At 44.0% G+C, this 19,673-nt stretch overlaps 1 protein-coding gene across 2 annotated transcripts in view; it reads left to right on the forward strand.

Annotated features, from left to right (window-relative positions):
- The window catches only part of DOCK11 (dedicator of cytokinesis 11), a 69,990-nt gene that overhangs the window by 47,762 nt on the left and 2,555 nt on the right, over positions 1–19,673 (forward strand). For both annotated transcript variants that reach the window (XM_042876447.1, XM_042876448.1), the window contains exons 38-52: positions 696–838; positions 1,028–1,143; positions 2,540–2,677; positions 6,903–7,085; positions 7,798–7,911; positions 9,595–9,810; positions 9,892–9,949; positions 11,457–11,563; positions 12,519–12,641; positions 13,266–13,379; positions 14,769–14,915; positions 15,511–15,721; positions 16,038–16,228; positions 16,843–16,943; positions 18,339–18,477. In XM_042876447.1, the coding sequence (XP_042732381.1) occupies positions 696–838; positions 1,028–1,143; positions 2,540–2,677; positions 6,903–7,085; positions 7,798–7,911; positions 9,595–9,810; positions 9,892–9,949; positions 11,457–11,563; positions 12,519–12,641; positions 13,266–13,379; positions 14,769–14,915; positions 15,511–15,721; positions 16,038–16,228; positions 16,843–16,943; positions 18,339–18,477 (2,101 nt within the window). The remainder of the gene's footprint in view (positions 1–695; positions 839–1,027; positions 1,144–2,539; positions 2,678–6,902; positions 7,086–7,797; positions 7,912–9,594; positions 9,811–9,891; positions 9,950–11,456; positions 11,564–12,518; positions 12,642–13,265; positions 13,380–14,768; positions 14,916–15,510; positions 15,722–16,037; positions 16,229–16,842; positions 16,944–18,338; positions 18,478–19,673) is intronic.

The raw sequence follows: 19,673 nt of genomic DNA on the forward strand, positions 1-19,673 counted from the left end.
GACATGAGGCATGGCTCTATCCCAGCCCTATGAGCAGCAGCTCTGGTGTTCTTAGCTTTAAGGCAATCTGAAGCAGGAGAGAGTAGTTCAGTCAGTATTGGGATGAGCCACATTAGTGCATGAGAGGGAGGCCAGGTCTCCAGGCAGGTGCCTCAAGTGTCACAGAATCACAGAATGGCTGAGGTTGGAAAGGACCTGAAAAGTCATTGAGCTCCAAACCCCTGCTGTGGGCTGGGTGCCCCCCCCACCAGGTCAGGCTGCCCAGAGCCCCTTCTGTGGCCTTGGGCACCTACAGGGATGGGGCACCCACAGCATCTTAGCCAATAGTGTCAGTGCCTGGTGAGTGTCAGTGCCCTCTGAGTAAAGAATTTCTTCCTAACATCTATCCTAAGTTTCCCCTCTTTTGGTTTAAAGCCATTTCCCCATATCTTATCACTGTTAAACCATGTAAAAAGTGCTTATAAGCTCTCCTCAAGTACTGAAAGGCCACAGTGAGGTCTCCCTGGAGTCCTCTCTTCTCCAAGCCAAACAAACCTAGTTCCCTCAACCTTTCATAAGAGAGGTGCTCTGGCTTACAGAGCACCTTTGCAGCTCTCCTCCAGACCTGCTGCAGCAGCTCCACATTCTTCTTGTGCTGGAGCCCCCAGGCCTGGAGCAACCTTTATCTCATCCTACAGCCTTCCTTCCCCTTGCAGGGTGCACGATGTCTGGGTGTCCAAGCATGTGGCAGCCGATAGGAAATCGCAGACAATGCCAGCACTTCGCAGCAGAGCTGGAGGGATGCAGGCACGGCTCCAACACCTGGGCAGCTTGGACACATCTTTCACCCTCAACCACAGTACGTACAGCAGAGCAAGGTGTGCCCATGCCATAATAGCCTGTTGAAAACGTGCATGCGTCCATTGGTCACTTGCTCCTCATTGCCTGGGGATGTGGAAAGGGAGAACCTTATTTGTATCAGCATTTAGATTTGGTGGGAACCAGAGTGTTGAGCACCATTTCCTCCCGATTTGCTTTCCATTCGCAGATGCAGGCACCACAGAAGCAGATATTGTGCACCAGGCATTGCTGGAGGGCAACATAGCAACTGAAGTGTGCCTGACGGTCCTGGACACCATCTCTTTTTTCACTCAGAGTTTCAAGGTCAGCTTTGAAATCAAAAGTGCCATAGAACAACATGCTGTGTTTCTGTGTGCCTGTTGCTTTCAGTGATCCGTTCTTTCAGACTGACAGATTGTGGAAGTGTTTACAGAAGTAAATCATTTGCAGCTCGTTGCATGGAGTGTTTCATGGTCCTGCCGAGCAATTATGCAATATCTCCTAATTGCTTCAAAAATGCAAGACCAGAGAAAATTATGTGGACGTTATGTTGTTTGTTATGATTGTACACATTAGCAAAATGGAAAAAAGGGAAACCACCATATAGTAAGGAGGCAGTGGAAAGGGAAATGAAGGTCTGGCACGTTTGAACAGTCACTGGCTTCTATCATTAATTGCTTATATTTAGATTTCTGTATGTTGCTGAATGTGGATGTCTCTAGGACTGAGGCATTCCAGCTGTACTTGACAGTCTAAATAGCACCAGTCCCCTCCATGTAGTGATTCACTTTTGTGACAGTCACTGACATTTGCAAGAATCAGAGCCTCTGTGATGGAGAGAGGCCCAGGCAGGCAACCAAGTACTGACATAGTGGTCCAGAAAAGCTCTTCCTCGAAGTTGGAGGAACTCATGAGCACAGTTCCTCCAAAGAGCATTGTGTTCTGCATGGTGTTGCAAGAACAGCTCTGTATCTCAGCGTAAGCACCACCAAGATTTCATTTTCAGATGTGCTGAGCAACACGAAACAAGTCATATCCTGTGCTTCTGTTACAGAGCAAAAAGTCCATCCTGGTGCTTCCATCTGCTCCATAGCAGCTTGGCAGCAGCAGAAGGATTTAGATGCAAGAGTTAAAGCTTGTTTTATTTTCACAGTTGCCTCTTTTTTAATATAGCCGGACCACAAGACAATGTGATTTTCAAACCACAGGACAGGCTGCATTCCCTTCTGCTTTAATGGGCTTCTGCTTTGCTTTTACGGACATCCATTGTTACCACACAGAAGTGTGCTGCAGTAAAAGTGCTGATGCTGTTCTTATTGACGGCTTAAATAATTTCAATTAAAACATGTGGATCGTAAATAAAACTCTTCTTGAGACTCACAAAGCAAAATGGAGAAAGCAGTGTCATGTTGGTAACTGCCTGTTTTATTTAAAGCATACCTGGACCATTGGTGAACGTTTTACAGAGCATTGTCCAAAACCTAACTTTGTTTTGGAATTAGTGATGCAATAGCGTCAATGTGGTTTTGTTCTGTTCTCTTAAAATAGCCTCTGGCAAATACTGTAAGTTAGTACTGATTGTCATGGTTTCTGGTTATAGTTTTACTGAAGGCTCTGCTCCACATCTGGCTTAAGAATTGATACGGTGCAAAATTATCTCTGTCATTTTCACCTTCAGGCACAACACTGCTGCGAAGTAAATTCTCTCATTGCTTTCCAGACCCAGCTCTTAAGCAACGATGGCCACAATCCCCTCATGAAGAAGGTTTTTGATATTCATCTTGCTTTTCTGAAAAACGGGCAGTCAGAAGCAGCTCTTAAGCATGTGTTTGCCTCCCTGAGAGCTTTCATCAGCAAGGTACGTAACACAAACCTGTGGGATTTCTGTAGGCATGACAGAGGAGACCAATATCTCCTGGACTTGGCTGCATGTGGGAGAGGGTCGATGGCTGAACTAATCCCTGCACTCTGCTGAGCTCAGAGCCCTGGAACACAGTGAGGCTGCCCAACCCCCCGTGCTCAAAGCCACAGCTAACCACACCAGAGCAGTGTGATGCTATTGCTGGCATTTCCTTCCATGTTTGTCACAACATACCACTTCTCATAAGCACATTTTCGATACCAGAGGTACACGCAAGCTCCATTGCTTCCAAGCTGCACAGTTATAATCAAACAAATGAAAAGCTCTGGAGTCACTGGAATGCAACACTTTGTTAATGAGATAAATTTGTGTGGCTTGAGATTGCAGCCCAACAGCCGAGCATGTGATGGACATGCAGCGATTATTTCCAAAGGAGGTCTTGCACAACTCACTGAACAAAGTTTGTTATAAGACAGAGACATCTAGAACTTGTTTTTCAAAGATGGAGAAAGCCTGTGCTATGAATATTTTACTGTAACCACACAGCAAAGCTAAGAGCTAATATGAATATGTCTAGGATTGATGTTTGGTTTGTCCTGAGCAGATAGACCAAAAGCAGAAAATGCAGAAGTCTCACTAGCTAGCTGGCTCCAGACAGCACAGTTTCCTACTTGAGGTTTTCCACAGGGCTTTTTACATCCTCCCACACTGGCAGCTGGAACCAGAAGGAATCACTCCATTTTTCTGCAGGGCATAATTGATGATTATTGCTCTGCCTTTCCCTGTGTCTGTCAAGTTTTCTGCTTGACCATGGTCTGCGTAGCCTTGAAATACATCCTGCTGCAGATCTACACACAGCCCACATGGACACAGTCCACCTGCTCCTCTCTCCCTTTAATTAGCTGAAATTTTATTTAGCCGTAAAAAAGAAATTCTGCCTACAGCGAATAAGAGATCTTCCTTGCCTCCCTGGCAAATTTTCTGTGGTTATTTAAGTGTGCAGCCAAACCTACACACCTGTTTCATCTGATCTCACCATCAGCCTTCACAGATGGAGCCCTGCGAGGGTTATATGCTCAGTTTCCAAAACACCGATTGCAGCAGTGCAGGCTGCACTCTGGGCTGCTGTGAGGATGGGGGTCCAGGTGATTTCCTTGCGTTTCTGCCAGCTCAAACCCACAATGGATTTGGCATTTAGGGTGCTGAGTCACTGGCACGGGCTGTGAAGAGCTGGGGATGCCCCATCACTGGAGGTGCTGAAGGCCAGGTGGGGTTGGATGGCCTTTATGGAACCTTCCAGCCCAAACCAGTCTGTGACTCTGCCATTCTATGATTTACTGATCCTGAGATCTGAAAGATTTCTTTCAGTTAATTTTTCACGTTTCCCCAATGGCAGGACACAGTGTTGCTTCTGTAAAATCAAGATATGAGCCCAGCAGATGGTATCTATGAGGAAGTGATTTCTTTGCCAACTCCGTAACCACATGGTCCCAAACTTCCTTTTAAGTCCTCTGAAGGGCTTTTCTAAGGCACACAGTGAGGATTAAATAACTGGGGGTGAGGATTACAGCATTTCACAGCTAGTGCAAGGATGTTTTGTTTTCCTGCCAGCTTGTTTTGAAATACAGAAATCGTGCTGTTTTGTTTTGAGTTGCATATCATGGCTAGCTATAAATTGGTGTTAACTTTGAGAAAGCCAAAAGTGCATTATATCTTTGATAGAGCTGGAATAGACAATTTCCCATTTTTTATGGCCTTCTGCAGCCATAATTACAATGAAAAGAATCCCCCTTTTATCTCGTGTCACAACAGATGATTGTTGGAGGGAAAAACTGAGAGCTATTTCGCTTCCTAAAATCTGTCTTAAAAATACCCTTCTTCCTTCACTAAACCTGGTCATTTGCTAGGAAGGAGACTTTAAAAAGATATGTCGCAAGAAAGCAAAGAACAAACAAGGTCTATAATTGTTTGCATGTTTGGTTCTGGATCTAAAACGAATGCTGCTTGCATGCATATGTGCTGGGAACATGTTTGGAGGCATCACCAATCCCAGGCCCTGAAGGAACAAGGCAGCAGAGCCTTGCTCTTTTTCTGCAACAGCTGATTGTATCCAACCACATCAAGTCTTGCTTTGCCTCCCTGTTAGTGCAATCTCACAGCAGCAGGCTAGAAACTTCACTACCTTGTAGGCTGGAAAAGGCAAGAGGGAGCATAAAGCTGTCTGCCCTGCTTTACTGGGGTTTATAATGGCCCCTGGCAGCTGTAACTCAGCAGCTGGCCAAAGCTATGGCAAGCACAAACCCTTTGGGTGCTGCTTAGGTGCCAGGAGTGACAGCATCTGCTCAGGATCAGTCTCCAGCAGGGAGTTGCCTGGGGATGCAGGCTTACTGTGAACAGGGCACGGGTTCTCCTCTTGGAGCAACACAAGGAGAAATGCACAGAGAGAAGACTGGAGCTTGTTCTCCAGCAGGTTCCCAGGAAAAAATTTTCTCCCTAGCATTGGCTTGGAAGTGTCTGATAAGTCTCTGCAGGCAGTCAGTGATTCATGCTGAGTCAATGCCAACCATATTCTCTTGGGTATCCCTGTGCTGCCTGTGCACTCCCAATTTCATATCACTGCAGCCAGCTCTGGGCTAATCCCAATTCTGAGCATGACTCCATCTCGCAATGGGGGAAGGACTGAATTACAACAGGGAATAATTACTTAATAGCTCCTTGCTCAAGTGCACACTTGATCCTCTTGGCCCCATTTTATTCATTTCTTTTCTCCCATTTTTTTTCCCCTGTGACTTTTTTCAGCAAGAGGCAGAGATCCCCAACTACTGGAGCAGTGTCTTCACACTCTTTTAACCTGTATGGCTCTGTGTAATGGTGGACTACACCCATGGAGTAGTCTTGCTAGACACAACTCTTAGTTCCTGTTTGAAAACCCATTTACCAGCATGCCACAGTGATGGCCCCAGCAGTTTGGCTTAGTTTGGAAAGGATCTTAATATTGAGTACATATAAGTTTTTCTGAATCACATATATTTAGCATAAAAGATAGAGGGCCAGGGTGACAGCTCCAGGCTCTGACTTGGAAGATGTGAGTGAACTCATGGGCAGTATTTACTGTCATCTCCTATGGGGAGAAGGTGATAGAACAGAGAATTGGCTCATGGACCATGCTCAGGAAGACGTGAACTGAGCAAACCTCTCCCCTGCATGGATAAAGCCTGTGGTTGTGGCTGTGCCAAGAAATCCGTAGGGCTCAGAGTGCCATCCCACAGTGTCCTAGCAGCCTTCACTACCCCAGCAGGCTCTGGTGTCACCCCCTGCAGCCACATCCCTGCGGTGGCTGCGGAGGCGGCTGCATGCCAGCACCAAACCCTTCCTTCTTCTGCTTCCCTGTGCCCAACCCAATGCAGTGGGGGTGGAAGGAAGCAGCATGCAGTGTCCCCTCCCCACCAACCACCACTCTGACCGCAGGTGGATTGGTGCTCCAGCAAGTCCTGCATAGAGGTCTGCTGCTCTGAAATAGGAGTTTGCTCAGGGGACAGATGTGCTCCAACAGTGTGGGCCGTTCCATTGCAAATCCCCAAGCCTTGCTCCCAACTGAGGTGACTCACACTGCAGTTTGGCTTTGTTCCACTGCTTCCTGGCGCCAGCTCAATATGGGGGGCAAGGGCATGAGTCACCGTGTGTGTTGGGGGCTTTGGGACAAGCGTGTGCCTTTTTTGCATGCTGGAATTCCTGAGGGAAGTAATCCTTTTAGGTGTTTTTTTTTTTCTGGGGCGTGTGGAAGTAGTGGTGCAGGCATCCAAGGACATGTTTGCCAGCAGGCCTTGTTGGAGGGTTCTGGCAGATATCTCCCACAGCAGACACTGGTGGAACCTCTCTTTCCTATGTTTAGGGCTTTTGTAAGGGCATGAGACGGAATTCTGTCTGTCTGATGTGCTGAGAATCTGCCACTGAACCCAACTGTTGTTTGGGATAGGGACAGATGGACATGCACAAGCACATCTCCAAAAAGCATGTCAGCTAAGGACAGCAAGGAAATGTGATCAAAAATAGGCTCTGAATGTATTCCCACAAATTACTTTTGAGCACAACACTCTGGCAGAAGTTTTATTTAGGCTTTCCAAGGTTGAGCCCAATGTACTGCGCCATGCTCTTGCCCCTCTAAGCCCTGTAGGTGTAATTCTGTGGTGTATATTCTAATGTTTGCCTGTCTCTTGTGAAGTTTCCCTCAGCCTTTTTCAAGGGAAGGGTGAACATGTGTGCTGCCCTCTGCTACGAGATCCTCAAGTGCTGCACTTCGAAGGTGACCTCCACAAGGAACGAAGCCTCCGCTCTGCTGTATCTGCTGATGAGAAACAACTTTGAGTTCACCAAAAGGAGGACATTTCTGAGAACGCACCTTCAGGTGAGCAGCTGGGGAAAAGAGGGCAGAGGGATGCCTGGATGCCTCAGATGTAGTGAATGGGTATCTCAACGTAGCTATGTCTTACCTCATGTCTACAGAGGAGCTCATCATTTATTTCTAAAAGGAGCGATCTTATACACGGACAAAAAGCTTCTGGATTTCCTGGCTTTGCCTAATGCCTGTTTTCAGTGATTGGCTCCGGGCTTTTTGGGTGCAATACAATTCCATCAAGCACTCCACGTTGTTGTGTTTTTGGAATTGCAGCTACAAGAAACACCTCTGCTTGGGATGCTGGCTGGGGTGGGGTGGAAGGATGGCATGAGACACCTTCAGGGCAGGAGGAAGGATTTTGCTGGAGCTGCTTTTGCAGTGTTACTTTTTTGAAGCAAATGTAGATACCTGGAGTGCAGATGAACGCTGTCTGGATTGTGCTAAAACAGGGAAGATGACAATAATCGAGGTACTTACTTCCACATCAGCATTCGTATTAAGACTGTTATCTCGTTAGTTCTGTGAACTTGCTGTTCAGCAAAGAAGTTTGGCCCTCTGAGGAGTGTTTGCCAACGGGAGGTCAGACAGTGAAGCCACAACAACGGCCCTTGCTTACACTGTGGGAAAGACACGATGTTTTTTATGAGCTTTTTACGTAACTGTGACAATAAAGCTCTTCTATTGGGCTCGTTTAAATTATGCTCCTTTGCTGTCCCAACAGATAATAATTGCAGTGAGCCAGTTAATAGCAGATGTGGCACTCAGCGGTGGGACGAGGTTTCAGGACTCCTTGCTCATCATTAACAACTTTGCAAACAGTGACAGGCCTATGAAGGTAGGTTGGAGGAGAGAGATCACATTGTGTGCTATCAGCCATTAATGCGAGATGGGGGATGCACTCAAGAAAATCATGTTTAGATAAGCCTAATTAGTTCTAACTGTAAAACTTAAAAGCCTGCACTGGGCTGTTTGCTCAGAAAAAAGGGATTATGCCAACAGCAGGTGCACTATGCCATGTTCCACTGTGATGCCTAATGCCAAGAGGAGGGAGCACTGTAATTCAGGTTACACTTTGCATGGGGTGCTCCTTTCAAGAGTGTGCAAAGAGCTTTCTAAGAATTTCCAGCTTTGACAGGAATGCCAGGGGAGGGCCTGTTGCCTAAAGGCCGTAATTAGCAGGAATTAAAATTATTTTTTTTTTATTGTAACTAATATTAATAATATCTTCTTTTGTAAACACTGATGGTTGTATTTCTTTGGAAAATAATTGTCCGCCCTTGTGCTGGAATAAACAGTTTCATCCAATCCACTGAATAATAAATTATCACTACAATTTGCTCTATTGCACCCAGTATAGCTGCCAATGCTGGATTGAGAAAAACAGGAAAAGTTTTACAGCTCTGTGATCATTCCATGAGCTAAAGGAACGGGATGCTGGCTGGGGTGGGGTGGAAGGATGGCATGAGACACCTTCAGGGCAGGAGGAGGGATTTTGACACCTCAGTTAGGTGCTAAATTGTGATACAACCAAATTATATTTCGGACAAACATGACAGAACCTCTGTTCCCTCCTGCACACAGATGTTGATAGGGGTTTTGCTAATCCCTGTTTTGCTGATCTTATTTTACATCATGCAACCATTGTTATATCCAGATTATGTACCTACATAGGAGCAAGAGTACAGGAGAGATCTTCCAGTACAGGAGAGATTCCAGGACACTGGAGATGGTGCTGTGCACAGACACAGACATAGCTGAGGAGTTGGCATGTGGGCGAAGCGAGGCTCAGCACAGGGAAGAGAAAGATGAGGGGGCATCTAGTGAGGTTTTAGAGAAGAGGAAGTCAGACTTGTCCCAGAGGTGCAGAGGGACAGGACGAGAGGCAACAGGCACGAGATGCTACAAGGGAAATTCCAACTTTACATAAAGAAAAATGACTTCCCAGAAATGTTCCCGTTTTGGAACAAAAAGGATATTAGATATTTTTCCTTGGAGATTATCAAAACTTAGCTGGACAAGCCTCAATCTAACCGCTTGTAGCAGAGGATCAGCTGGAGCCTGTGTTTCTTTAACGCATTCCTGTGGTGAGAATGCCCATGGGACTTTTGGAATTAGAGTGACCACATCAGACACTAACAGTCCACATGGTGAACTCAGTGGAAAATGCTTCAGGAATGGTTTATGGTTCCATTTTGTGGTGTTTGCATGCAAGAAGCACTTCTGTCCAACCCTCACCCAGTTCCTCAGCTCGCAGAAGTACCTGCTGCAGTTCAGCACTGGAATGGTCAACATCTTGTGCATGCCCAGGTGGAATCACTTCTGATTGCACATTAAATACTGTATGCTGTATGCACCGTGTGTTCAGTAGGTAAAACTGCAGTCAGTGTTATTTCCTATGCTTTGCTTTTTAGATTGGCAGTAAGTGGAGTTTTGGCTTATGGGTAGCAAAAGTCTTTGAAAAAGCCTGCCATACCTTTTGTCTCTGTGTTTGCTTCTAATTAGATTTGTTTTGTATCAGGCAACTGCTTTTCCTTCGGAAGTCAAAGATTTGACGAAGAGGATCCGTACGGTGCTTATGGCCACTGCCCAAATGAAAGAACATGAAAAGGATCCAGAAATGCTGATAGATCTACAGTACAGCTTAGCTAAATCTTATGCAAGCACCCCAGAGCTGCGGAAAACATGGCTGGACAGTATGGCAAAAATACATGTGAAAAATGGAGATTTCTCAGAGGTAATTCGCGTAATTCAAAACATGGTGCTTAAGGAGGCAGATGTGGAGATGATATTTTAATTTTCACTTTGTGCTTTGCAGGCAGCCATGTGTTACGTTCACGTAGCAGCCCTCGTTGCAGAGTTTCTGCACAGGAAAAGTAAGTGTTTGCTGTTTGAGGAGCGTGAGGCAATGCAGCGATGAGTGACAGTTTGGTAAATGGTTATTTGTGGATCTCTTCTAAACAAGCTAAAAAAGAAAAACAAAAACCAAAAAGACAAATGCATTGTGGCATGATGAAGGTATCAGATGATGAATAGTTTTAAAGAAGGTAATCCAAGTGTTACTGGGCTGGTCAGGTCTTCTTAGGTAGTCATGTTGGAACTTTACTGAGTAAAATAAGAACAGAAACATCACATCTTGGTTGAAGAGTTTGGATGTATTTCACATTAGGAAGTGTGCTCACGGGGGAAGCCCATGTTAAAAACTGTCTGCCAGTATGTTCATCAGAAGTATCACTGTAGTCAATATGGGAAAATATAGGAGAAAGCAGTCAAAATTTAGTCAAAAAATGAGGCTATAGCCTAACTATACAAATATGTAACCTAACTATACAAATGAGTAAAGAGCAACCAGGAAAAAAAAGGGAGTGTTGTGGTTTAATGCAAAACAGGAAGCAAGGACAGACTCACGTGTTCTCAAGTAACAATACAACGTTTTGCAAGTTTTCTTGTGAATATCAATTCTCCAGTTGATGCGCTGACCACATTTCACATCTCTATGTGAGCAAGTAGTGCTGAAAAGGACTTAGCTTCCCACTGCTTTTAATGTTAGGCTGCACAGAAGATGACTGCAGGCACTGCCTTGGCAGGAAAGGTCTCTAAGGACCTTGCTCAGGGGGCTGGAAGTCCCTCCACATTCTGTACTCTGTGTTGGCTAAGTGGGAAGAAACAGGGCATGCTTATTTGATACGTATACAAACTTTACATGGCTGCAGAGGGGAAAGCATTGAAAGTGGTCATTCTTTATGTGTGCCCTAGAGGGTGCTGACCACAACCCCCATGTGGTTGCCACCCCTTTGTGACCACAGTCACAGGAGAGAACTTATGAATAAGAAAAGGAACAAGTCAAAAGGAATATCAAGTGAATACCTTGAGTTATTTCTGTCACTGACATTCTACATACGTGTATATGTAAGGCTGGAAATGGTTCAGTACATGCTGAACTACTCAAAGCTTTGGGGTGCATCAAGAAGTGTGCCTTCTGCTAGGGGTGCACAATCCCAGTCACTTCCTACCCAGCTTTCCAGCACCTCATGATAGCTTTCTTTTTGCATCTTCTGTGCAAAAATACATCCTTGCTCTTCTCTCCTGACTATCAGTCAGTTGCAGGCCATCAAGTTAGTCAAAGGTGACTTCGGATAGCACGCTGGAAGATCTGTTGTGCTTGGTGTTAGTCACACATCAGGAAAGACTCCTGTGGCAAATGGCTGGGGAGATTCTGATGTGTTCAGTCCTAGTGTAGCAAATGAGCAGCAACAATGAGCAGAGTCATGTCCTCTGCTGCTTGTAGGACTTCATTATCAATAGACTGCTTCCTTGACCATTGAAGCAAGATATATTTGAAATAAATTATTCTATGAAACCATTTGCTTTCGCCTGCTACAGAACTCTTCCCCAGTGGATGCACTGCCTTCAGGAAAATCACTCCCAACATTGACGAAGAAGGTGCAATGAAAGAAGATGGCGGGATGATGGATGTACATTACAGTGAGGTGAGGTTACGTAGCACAGACTACAAGAGTTTTGATTACCAATTAAGACTTTTAGTTTTAGACTCATGTGAGCCGTAACAAATTACAGTTGTACGCTGGCATCTGCATAAAAGACTGTTCCATGGCAATTTCCCAAGAGAAATCTGCACTGATGGATTTTTTGTGTGCAATTCAGATACGTAAATCTGGTATAGCTTTTTGGTTCCTTTGAAAGGCTTTTCTAGCCCTGAGACTGAAAAAGCTACACCGCAAACTTTACTTGCCATGTTATGCAAATGCTAACTCTCGCCAGCACAGGACAGCACAGCATAGTATTTTCAAGAAGGTGCAGAAGGTTAGAAGTCAAGGTCTGCTGAGCAAGAAGTCAACTCAGGCTCCCCTTGAGTTAGGGCTGTGCTGCCATGGCAGCAGAACAGTCCAGAAACCAAAGCAGTGCCCAGGGGAAGCGAGAAGATCCTCCTGTAAATTATAAAGACTCACAATTACTTCTGCATCACAGCTGTGCAACCCCTGAGCCATGTGGCTGAGCAAGGTGGCTCTTGAATGTGCATTCTGCTTGAATGTCCATTCATCAGTGCTAGGCCTGGGGATCCCCAGCAGCACATCTCACTGCTCTTGTACACATGTTCTCAGATGTGCTTCTTAGACGTGTGCCCTCTTTCTTCCAACCGTATCCTTCCAGAGCTTTGGCATTTTCTTAGGAGGTACCTAAATAACCAAGGCATACTTGCTCACTATTGTGCAAATGAGTTATTAAGAATTAAACTTTTTAAAAAATTGTTGGTTTTTTTTTTTTTCATTCCAAACTTACAGAATACCTTTGGAAAGACCAAGGCCACACAGTGTTTAAAATTCTGTAGCTCTGGCCACAACAGTGGAACTTATTAAATTATCTGAAGCTCAAATGATTTCTCTTCTTTTTGACTTAACCACACCCATTCGATTTCTCTTGTAGGAAGTCCTGGTGGAGTTGCTGGAGCAATGTGTGGATGGTCTCTGGAAAGCAGAGCGTTACGAAACCATTTCTGAAGTTTCCAAACTGATCATTCCTATTTATGAAAAGCGGCGTGAATTTGAAGTATGCATTTTGAACTCGTCTGTGTGTGCCTTGTTTCACAGACTGCTAGGAAAAAGCAAAGTGCTTGTATTTCTGATGCTGAATTAATGGGTTGGCGTCAGTGTAGCACATGCTGTGCTTCAGTGCTGGTCATTAAACAAATTAGTGAAAGATAATACAGTGAAAGGAGTTAAAGCTTTGCTCCTTCCCAGCACCTGCTGTGATCTGTGCTGTGGTAAGGTTCTGCTGCTGAACAGTGCTTCCCTTTCCCTCTCCCATGACCCCTCCACATCAGGACAGCATGCAACTCTGCAACTGAAGTTTGGAGAAATCATGATCTATTTTTTTCATCATAAAGCTGTTTTTAATTTAAAAAAAAAAAAAAAAATCACTGAGGAAAATACTGCAAGTTTCTCTACCCTTAAAGGCTTAGTGCTTAAAGGGAACGTGCTGAGACTGTAGGTCCAGCCTTCTCTCTAGGGACAGTGGTTTTATTGCAGCCTGTTGTATCTTTCAGGCTTGAAGCCTGAAATTCTGGTTTGAATCCTCCAGAGAATTGTGTTCAGATATTTCAGTAGCTTCCAGCGTTAGTTAGAATTTCCTACTTGAAGTTCAGCTTTAAAGATGTCAAATTTTGCTTTCCAGAAACTCACTCAACTGTACAGAACGCTTCATGGGGCATACGCTAAGATACTGGAGGTGATGCACACAAGGAAGAGGCTTCTTGGAACCTTTTTCAGAGTGGCATTTTATGGACAAGTAAGCATAGGCAGAGGCTCACCAGCTACTGCTCACCTGGCATCCTTCCCCATTCAGCTGCTGCTCAGGCAGCTCTTAAGCTGAAAAGCCTGATAGCTCCTCAGCAGGGTCTGGTGCTTTAAGGTTCCTTCCAACCCAAGCCATTCTATGATTCTGTGATTCTAAGTAGCTGGAAAAATTGAGAAGATCTAGGGCTCAAAGTCACAAGAAAGAGTGTGAACTTATCATATCTTCTGAGCCTGAAGGCAGTTACACAGCTTTGTTATTTTTCCAGCTAATCTAATGGCGTGTGTTACATCTCATCTCCCATGTGTCTTTAAATGGCCCTCTTCTACTTGCAGACCCATAACTCTGGGGGAAATGCAGGTCACCTCTCTAGAAAATGCTATGTAAATGACACTAGCCCTGCCTTTCCTGGTTCCTTCTTTTACAGCAATTGATGTGTACCCCTGAAACCATCCTGAGTTTTTACCTTTGAACACCACTGTCATTTCACACACAACAAATCTGATCACTGACTTCTGCTGCAGCAAACGTTTGGTTCCACACTTTGTACTTTCAATATGTGAAAAGCAAATAAGTTAGCAACAAATTAAACAACTGCTAATTTGGTTTTCTAAAATCTACACAAAGAACTGGGTCAAATTACGCAAGCTAACATCATCCTGACAGCCAATGCTTGATCCAGTTTTGCACTTCAGAGCTTTGCCAGCTTTATATTGTCAGCTGCACAGAGATCCTTCTAACAGTCTGTCACAATTCCTGACCAGAGCAGCTTGCCAAAGCACGAGGCTTTCACAGTTTCCGTTACAGGAAGGACTGGTGATGCAGGCACAATCTTTGCTGCAAGTTTTTCTCTACTTACCACAAATATTCGGAGTTCCACTTCCCTGAGTACAGGAGAAATCAAAGCAGCGGAAACACGTTTCTCCATTTATTACTTGAGGTCCCCGTTGGCTTACACAAAACCTTCTTATTTCCAAATTTCACATGGCTCTGCTTTCAGGGCTTAGAAAATTTGTTTTTCTACTCATTCTCTGTGCTTTGTTTTTGTGCTTTTTGTCCTGGTTGCCTCTTTCCAACCTTCCTCAAAGACAACCTTTGGCCAAACCCTTCTGCCACACTGTTTGGATTTCTGGTTAGTCATACTCAGGCCTTTGTGCTTTATGATGATGTGTTTGTATTGGTCAAGGATAAAATTTCTTTACACGGTATTTGAAGGAATCTGTTAGACCACACAGAGTCTTTGTGCAAACCATAGCCTTCTAAGCCTTACTGACATTCTGAATTGTTAGTAGAAAGTTGCTTTCAAACCAGCAAATCTGAAAGAATGTTTTCCAAGCAAAGAAACTCATCTATTCCTCGTGACTTGTTTGTGATTAATGCTAGACGTTCTTTGAAGAAGAAGATGGGAAGGAATATATCTACAAAGAGCCGAAGCTGACGGGCCTTTCCGAGATCTCTTTCAGACTTCTGAAACTTTATGGAGAAAAATTTGGCTCAGAAACTGTAAAAATTATCCAGGATTCTAATAAGGTAAAATTAAACTGCGTGAACAAGCTAGTGAAATGCAGTGAACATAGGGGCTACATAGCAGATGAGTGTGACATAAATATTGCTCTCTAGGGCCTGGGACTACACTGGGCATAGAATATCTCTTTATGCTCCTTGGGTTGCAGCTATGGATTCATCTGGGTTACTAACAGCAATACTGGAGACCTCAAAGGTTTTGTGCAAGCCTGCAGATTTGCATGCTACAGCACAGTGCAGCACGAGTGGTAACTCATAGCCCAACATGGTTGAATTAGGAGGTCTGAGTAACGTGTGAATGTGCTGCATTGATGGAGAGCATGATATGACTGCTCCTTCCAGGTACACCTTTTTTGACACCAGATGAGCTATTTCTTGTGCTGCAACCTCATCGTCTTGTGTGTCTGCTAGCTCACAGTCTAGCCATCCCTGCTGAGGTCAAAGGGAGTGCCTGATATGTTATTCACACGCATGCAATGGGGCTGGGACAGCAGAAAATCAGAGTGTTCATCAGGTCCCAGGAGATAAATTAAACAATTGTAAGTAATTGTAAGGTATTGTAACCTTTGTTTTTCTAGAGTGTAACTCTCTTGTTTCACAGGTCAACATTAAAGACCTTGACCCCAAGTACGCTCATATTCAAGTGACTTATGTGAAACCCTATTTTGAAGACAAAGAACTTTCTGAAAGAAAGACTGAATTTGAAAGGAATCATAATATCAATAGATTTGTATTTGAGACTCCTTACACTTTATCCGGAAAAAAGCATGGCAGTGTGGAAGAACAGTGTAAAAAAAGGACCATTCTTACCAGTAAGTTAAAGTATTTGAACACGAGGCAATAGGTACCAGCAACTAATTATAGACTTATTTTAGCTCATAATAATATCCTAAAAGAATCAGAAATTTTCTCTGATTCTTAATCAGAATTGTAGTACAATAATCTGGTTGGGAGGGGGAATTTATCTTACATTTCTATGGGCAAATTTTCATAAATGAATGAATGATGCTGTTAAATTAGAGCTTTGTTCAGGATTTCACTACACTGAGTAAAACTGATCTATCGATACATACTTCTGTTTACTGAACAGCCTTTCAATCTGTAAACTTTCTTTGCTGTTTCTGCCAGCTTTGAACTCCTTCCCATATGTAAAGAAGAGAATTCCAGTCAATTATGAGCATCAGGTTAATTTAAAACCAATTGATGTTGCAACCGATGAAATAAAAGACAAGACAGCAGAGCTGCAAAAGCTCTGCTCTGCAGGTGATGTTGACATGATCCAGCTGCAGCTCAAATTACAAGGCTGTGTTTCCGTGCAGGTAAGGCTTGACAGCTCTTCAGAATCACATTGACAGACGTATCTCAGTGAGTCAGCTTTTCGTAGCACGGCGCGTTTGCTTTCCATAAATGATTAACTACCAAGTTTGCAGCACTGCAGCCAGCAGCCTGCCACTTACACCAATGGCTCGAGACAATGAGCATTTTGTCCAGTGGTGTTTGCAGTGCTAAGTGTTACCATACCTTAGTGGCCGTGAATGAGTGTTGAAATATACTTAATTCTTTACTAGTGCACTGGTAAATATCAGGCAGAAATAACCTCTCTGTGAACCTGACTTTTCCAGCCAGATATATGACTTTAAGACTCAGACCGTACTGCTTGCCAAGCAGAAGTGTGAGGAAAGTATGAGGAAACAGACTCCCTTCCTCTTCTTTATCTCTATTTATCTTTTGGGCTTTCAAAACCTAGATAGAAAAACTAATACTCAAGTTTAGAGACTTGGGCTTGCTCTGGTGATATTAGTAGCGCAGAGTTGGTGGCATTCAAATAACATGATAATGGTTTTCAAGCCTTAAGAAATCTTTCTAACCTTCTAAAATGCCCTTAGTGACTCAAAGCTGTGGCGTAAATGACTTTTTACTTCTTTGGTTCCAGGTTAATGCTGGTCCCTTGGCCTATGCCAGGGCTTTCCTAAGTGACAGCCAGTCCAGCAAATATCCTGCTAAGAAGGTGAACGAGTTGAAAGAAATGTTCAGGTAGGATTTCTAATGTAATAAAAAATAGCAGCCTGGGTTTTTCAGCTGTGTTTTCGCATGTCCCCCAAATCAGCAGATGCTGCATGCTCAGATGTATTTACAAAGATCCCCGTGTCACAAGCCAGTGTAACAATGTACGTCAGGTCTTAGGGTTGTGATTTCCATGCTTGAATGCCTTATCCAGTTATGTGCACGGGTATTTGAAGTGATAGTGTGAAGAAAGAGTGTTTGAAAACCAGAGGCCTGATAGTCACATTCAGGGCCCTTTCGTATCGTGCGTTGTTTTCCCATCTTTCCAAAGGGATTTTTAACTACATAATGATGAAGTGTTTTGAAACAAATCCCTTTTCAGTTTGTGGGGGACCATCATTCTTGATTCTGTCCCTAATTCTGGATACTACATGACTTGCACAGGCATTTTTCTATCTATCTCCAGCCCTTTACAGTAGGTGCTTTGACCATGGCCTTTTATCTCCCGCTTGAAACTGTCCCCAAGACCCAGTCAGGTGAAGCTCTCACATTACCTCAGTTCTATGTGTGTCCCCACACTTTGCCACACTACTTTCTGGACCTCCCAGCAGCAAGCAGTTGCCCACCAGCTCCTATATTTATTGCTTGGTGCCCATTTCACCCACTGGTAACTTATGGATAGAGCAGCATTTGGGTCAATCCTGTTTACTTCATCAAGTGACCAAACCATGGAAAGAATAAGTAAATAATCTCTGCAAATCTGCCATGCATGGCTGCAGGGCAGAGGTAATGTTTTTCTTTCACTCCAGCCCTGCTGTGCATCCAGGAAGAAAAACCAAACATAATCTGTTTCATGCACACACACACACAGAGGGAAGAAAAAAAAAAATCCTGGAAAATCCCAGAAATGCTTGTGATTTTGTTATAGTCTAAGATAAATTAATTAAATAGTTAAAAGGAGAACTATGCATGCGAAATGAAGAGAAGAAAATGAGAAACCATGAAATGAATAGCTGTAAAAACAGTATTGGAGCTCCACGTGATGCAGGGTGTGCCTGCTGCTAGAAATCTGACCTCAGATGGACCAAACCCTGTGCACCTGACCATGGCCTGCTTGCGACCCCAATGGCAGCTGGTTGGGCTGCCCAGGGAGCTGTGTGTGGTGCACAAGCTCTGGAGAAGGTCAGAGAGCACTGTGTTGGACTGCTGGTGTGTGCCACATTTAGTGCCATTTTGTGCCCATGGAGCCTCCATGGAGCTCCTTTGGAAAGCACTGTCCTGTGTTGCAGTCCTTCCCTGTTCCCTGATCCACTGTGCTCAGGATGGCCCTAGAATGTGACTTGGAGAAACAGGAAGACATGGTTATCTGCTTCAGTAGAAGATCAGGAAACAGTCGTGCCTAAAGTTCTTTCTTTTCCTCCCCAGGAAGTTTATACAAGCCTGTGGAATTGCTCTGGAGCTCAACGAGAGACTCATTAAAGAGGATCAAGTGGAGTACCACGAGGGACTGAAATCAAACTTTCGGGATATGGTGAAAGAGCTTTCGGACATCATCCATGAACAGGCATGTACTGCATGTCAGGAGCCCGCAGAAATGGTTCTCTGTGCTTGAAAAGTAGCTAAAGATGAAAACTCACTGACAACTAATAGAAAACACCTCATGTTATGTCAATGACATGGTTGGTTTCCCATTCCATCTTAGCTGCACGAACAGCAATGAGTGAGGGTAGCAGAGACTGGAACAGGGGGTTGTGGTGTCTCCTTCTCTGGAGATATCCAGGACCCACCTGGATGCTTTCCCACACAACCTGCTCTGGGGAACCTGCTGTAGCAGGGGTTTGGAGCCGATGATGCCCCTTCCAACCCCCACAGTCCTCTCATTCAGTGCCAGAAAGTCTCATCCTGGTGTTGGTATGCAGGATGGAGTCTTCAGTGATTGGTGTCATTGGTTTCCCAGATGTTGTGGTGATCAGAATTCTTATGCCATGTTTGGCTTCGTGTTTTCTATATTGCATGAAAGCTGTGATAAGTCACAGGCTGAAATTCTCTGCCTAAATTTCCATTTCCTCAATTAAATCCTGCTTGACTTCCTTTTTTTTTTTTTTTTTTTTCCTTTAAAGGATATTTTCTTTGAACATTGACCTAATACCAACCACTTGCAAGCGCTGTGAAACTATTTGTGCTGCCTTCCATCATCTGTTTTAATGTTCTCTTGGATCCTTCTAGGAAAACACATTTGAATTGTAGCATCGGTGAGGTGCACACCTACCTAGTATTGTGCTGTGAAATACCATGAGAACTTTCTGAAGTAGCATCTGCTTTCCTATTTTGCCTTCATTATGACCAAAACAAAGCTCATTGTAGTCGTACAGCAGCAACCCTGTGAGACGAGCAGTGCTGACTGTTGTGATTCATAGGACTTGAAAGTTAGGAGAGTTCCCAAAATCTCCTGCTGACGCAATGTCTTTTGTCTTCTTATGGCTTAGATAATATACGGCTTAAACTTCATTTATTTGCCTTCAATGCAACAATCCCAGGTGTGACAGTTAATTAAAACTGCAGCAGTCCCTGAAAATAGGTAAATCCCACAGTAATTGGAGCAGTTGTTCAAAGGAACACAGAAACACACAAGTGGCAAAATAAGCAAAGTGCACCAGGCTGCTTTTACTAAGTCAGACTAATACACAATAAAACAATGCTCAAAGGCTTTTTATTTTATTTTGTTTCGTTTTTTTAAATAGCACTATAGCATTTCAGGGG

Source organism: Lagopus leucura, unplaced genomic scaffold, assembly GCF_019238085.1.
Source record: "Lagopus leucura isolate 7727_CA_CO unplaced genomic scaffold, USGS_WTPT01 Super-Scaffold_100016, whole genome shotgun sequence".
NCBI classification, from domain to species: domain Eukaryota; kingdom Metazoa; phylum Chordata; class Aves; order Galliformes; family Phasianidae; genus Lagopus; species Lagopus leucura.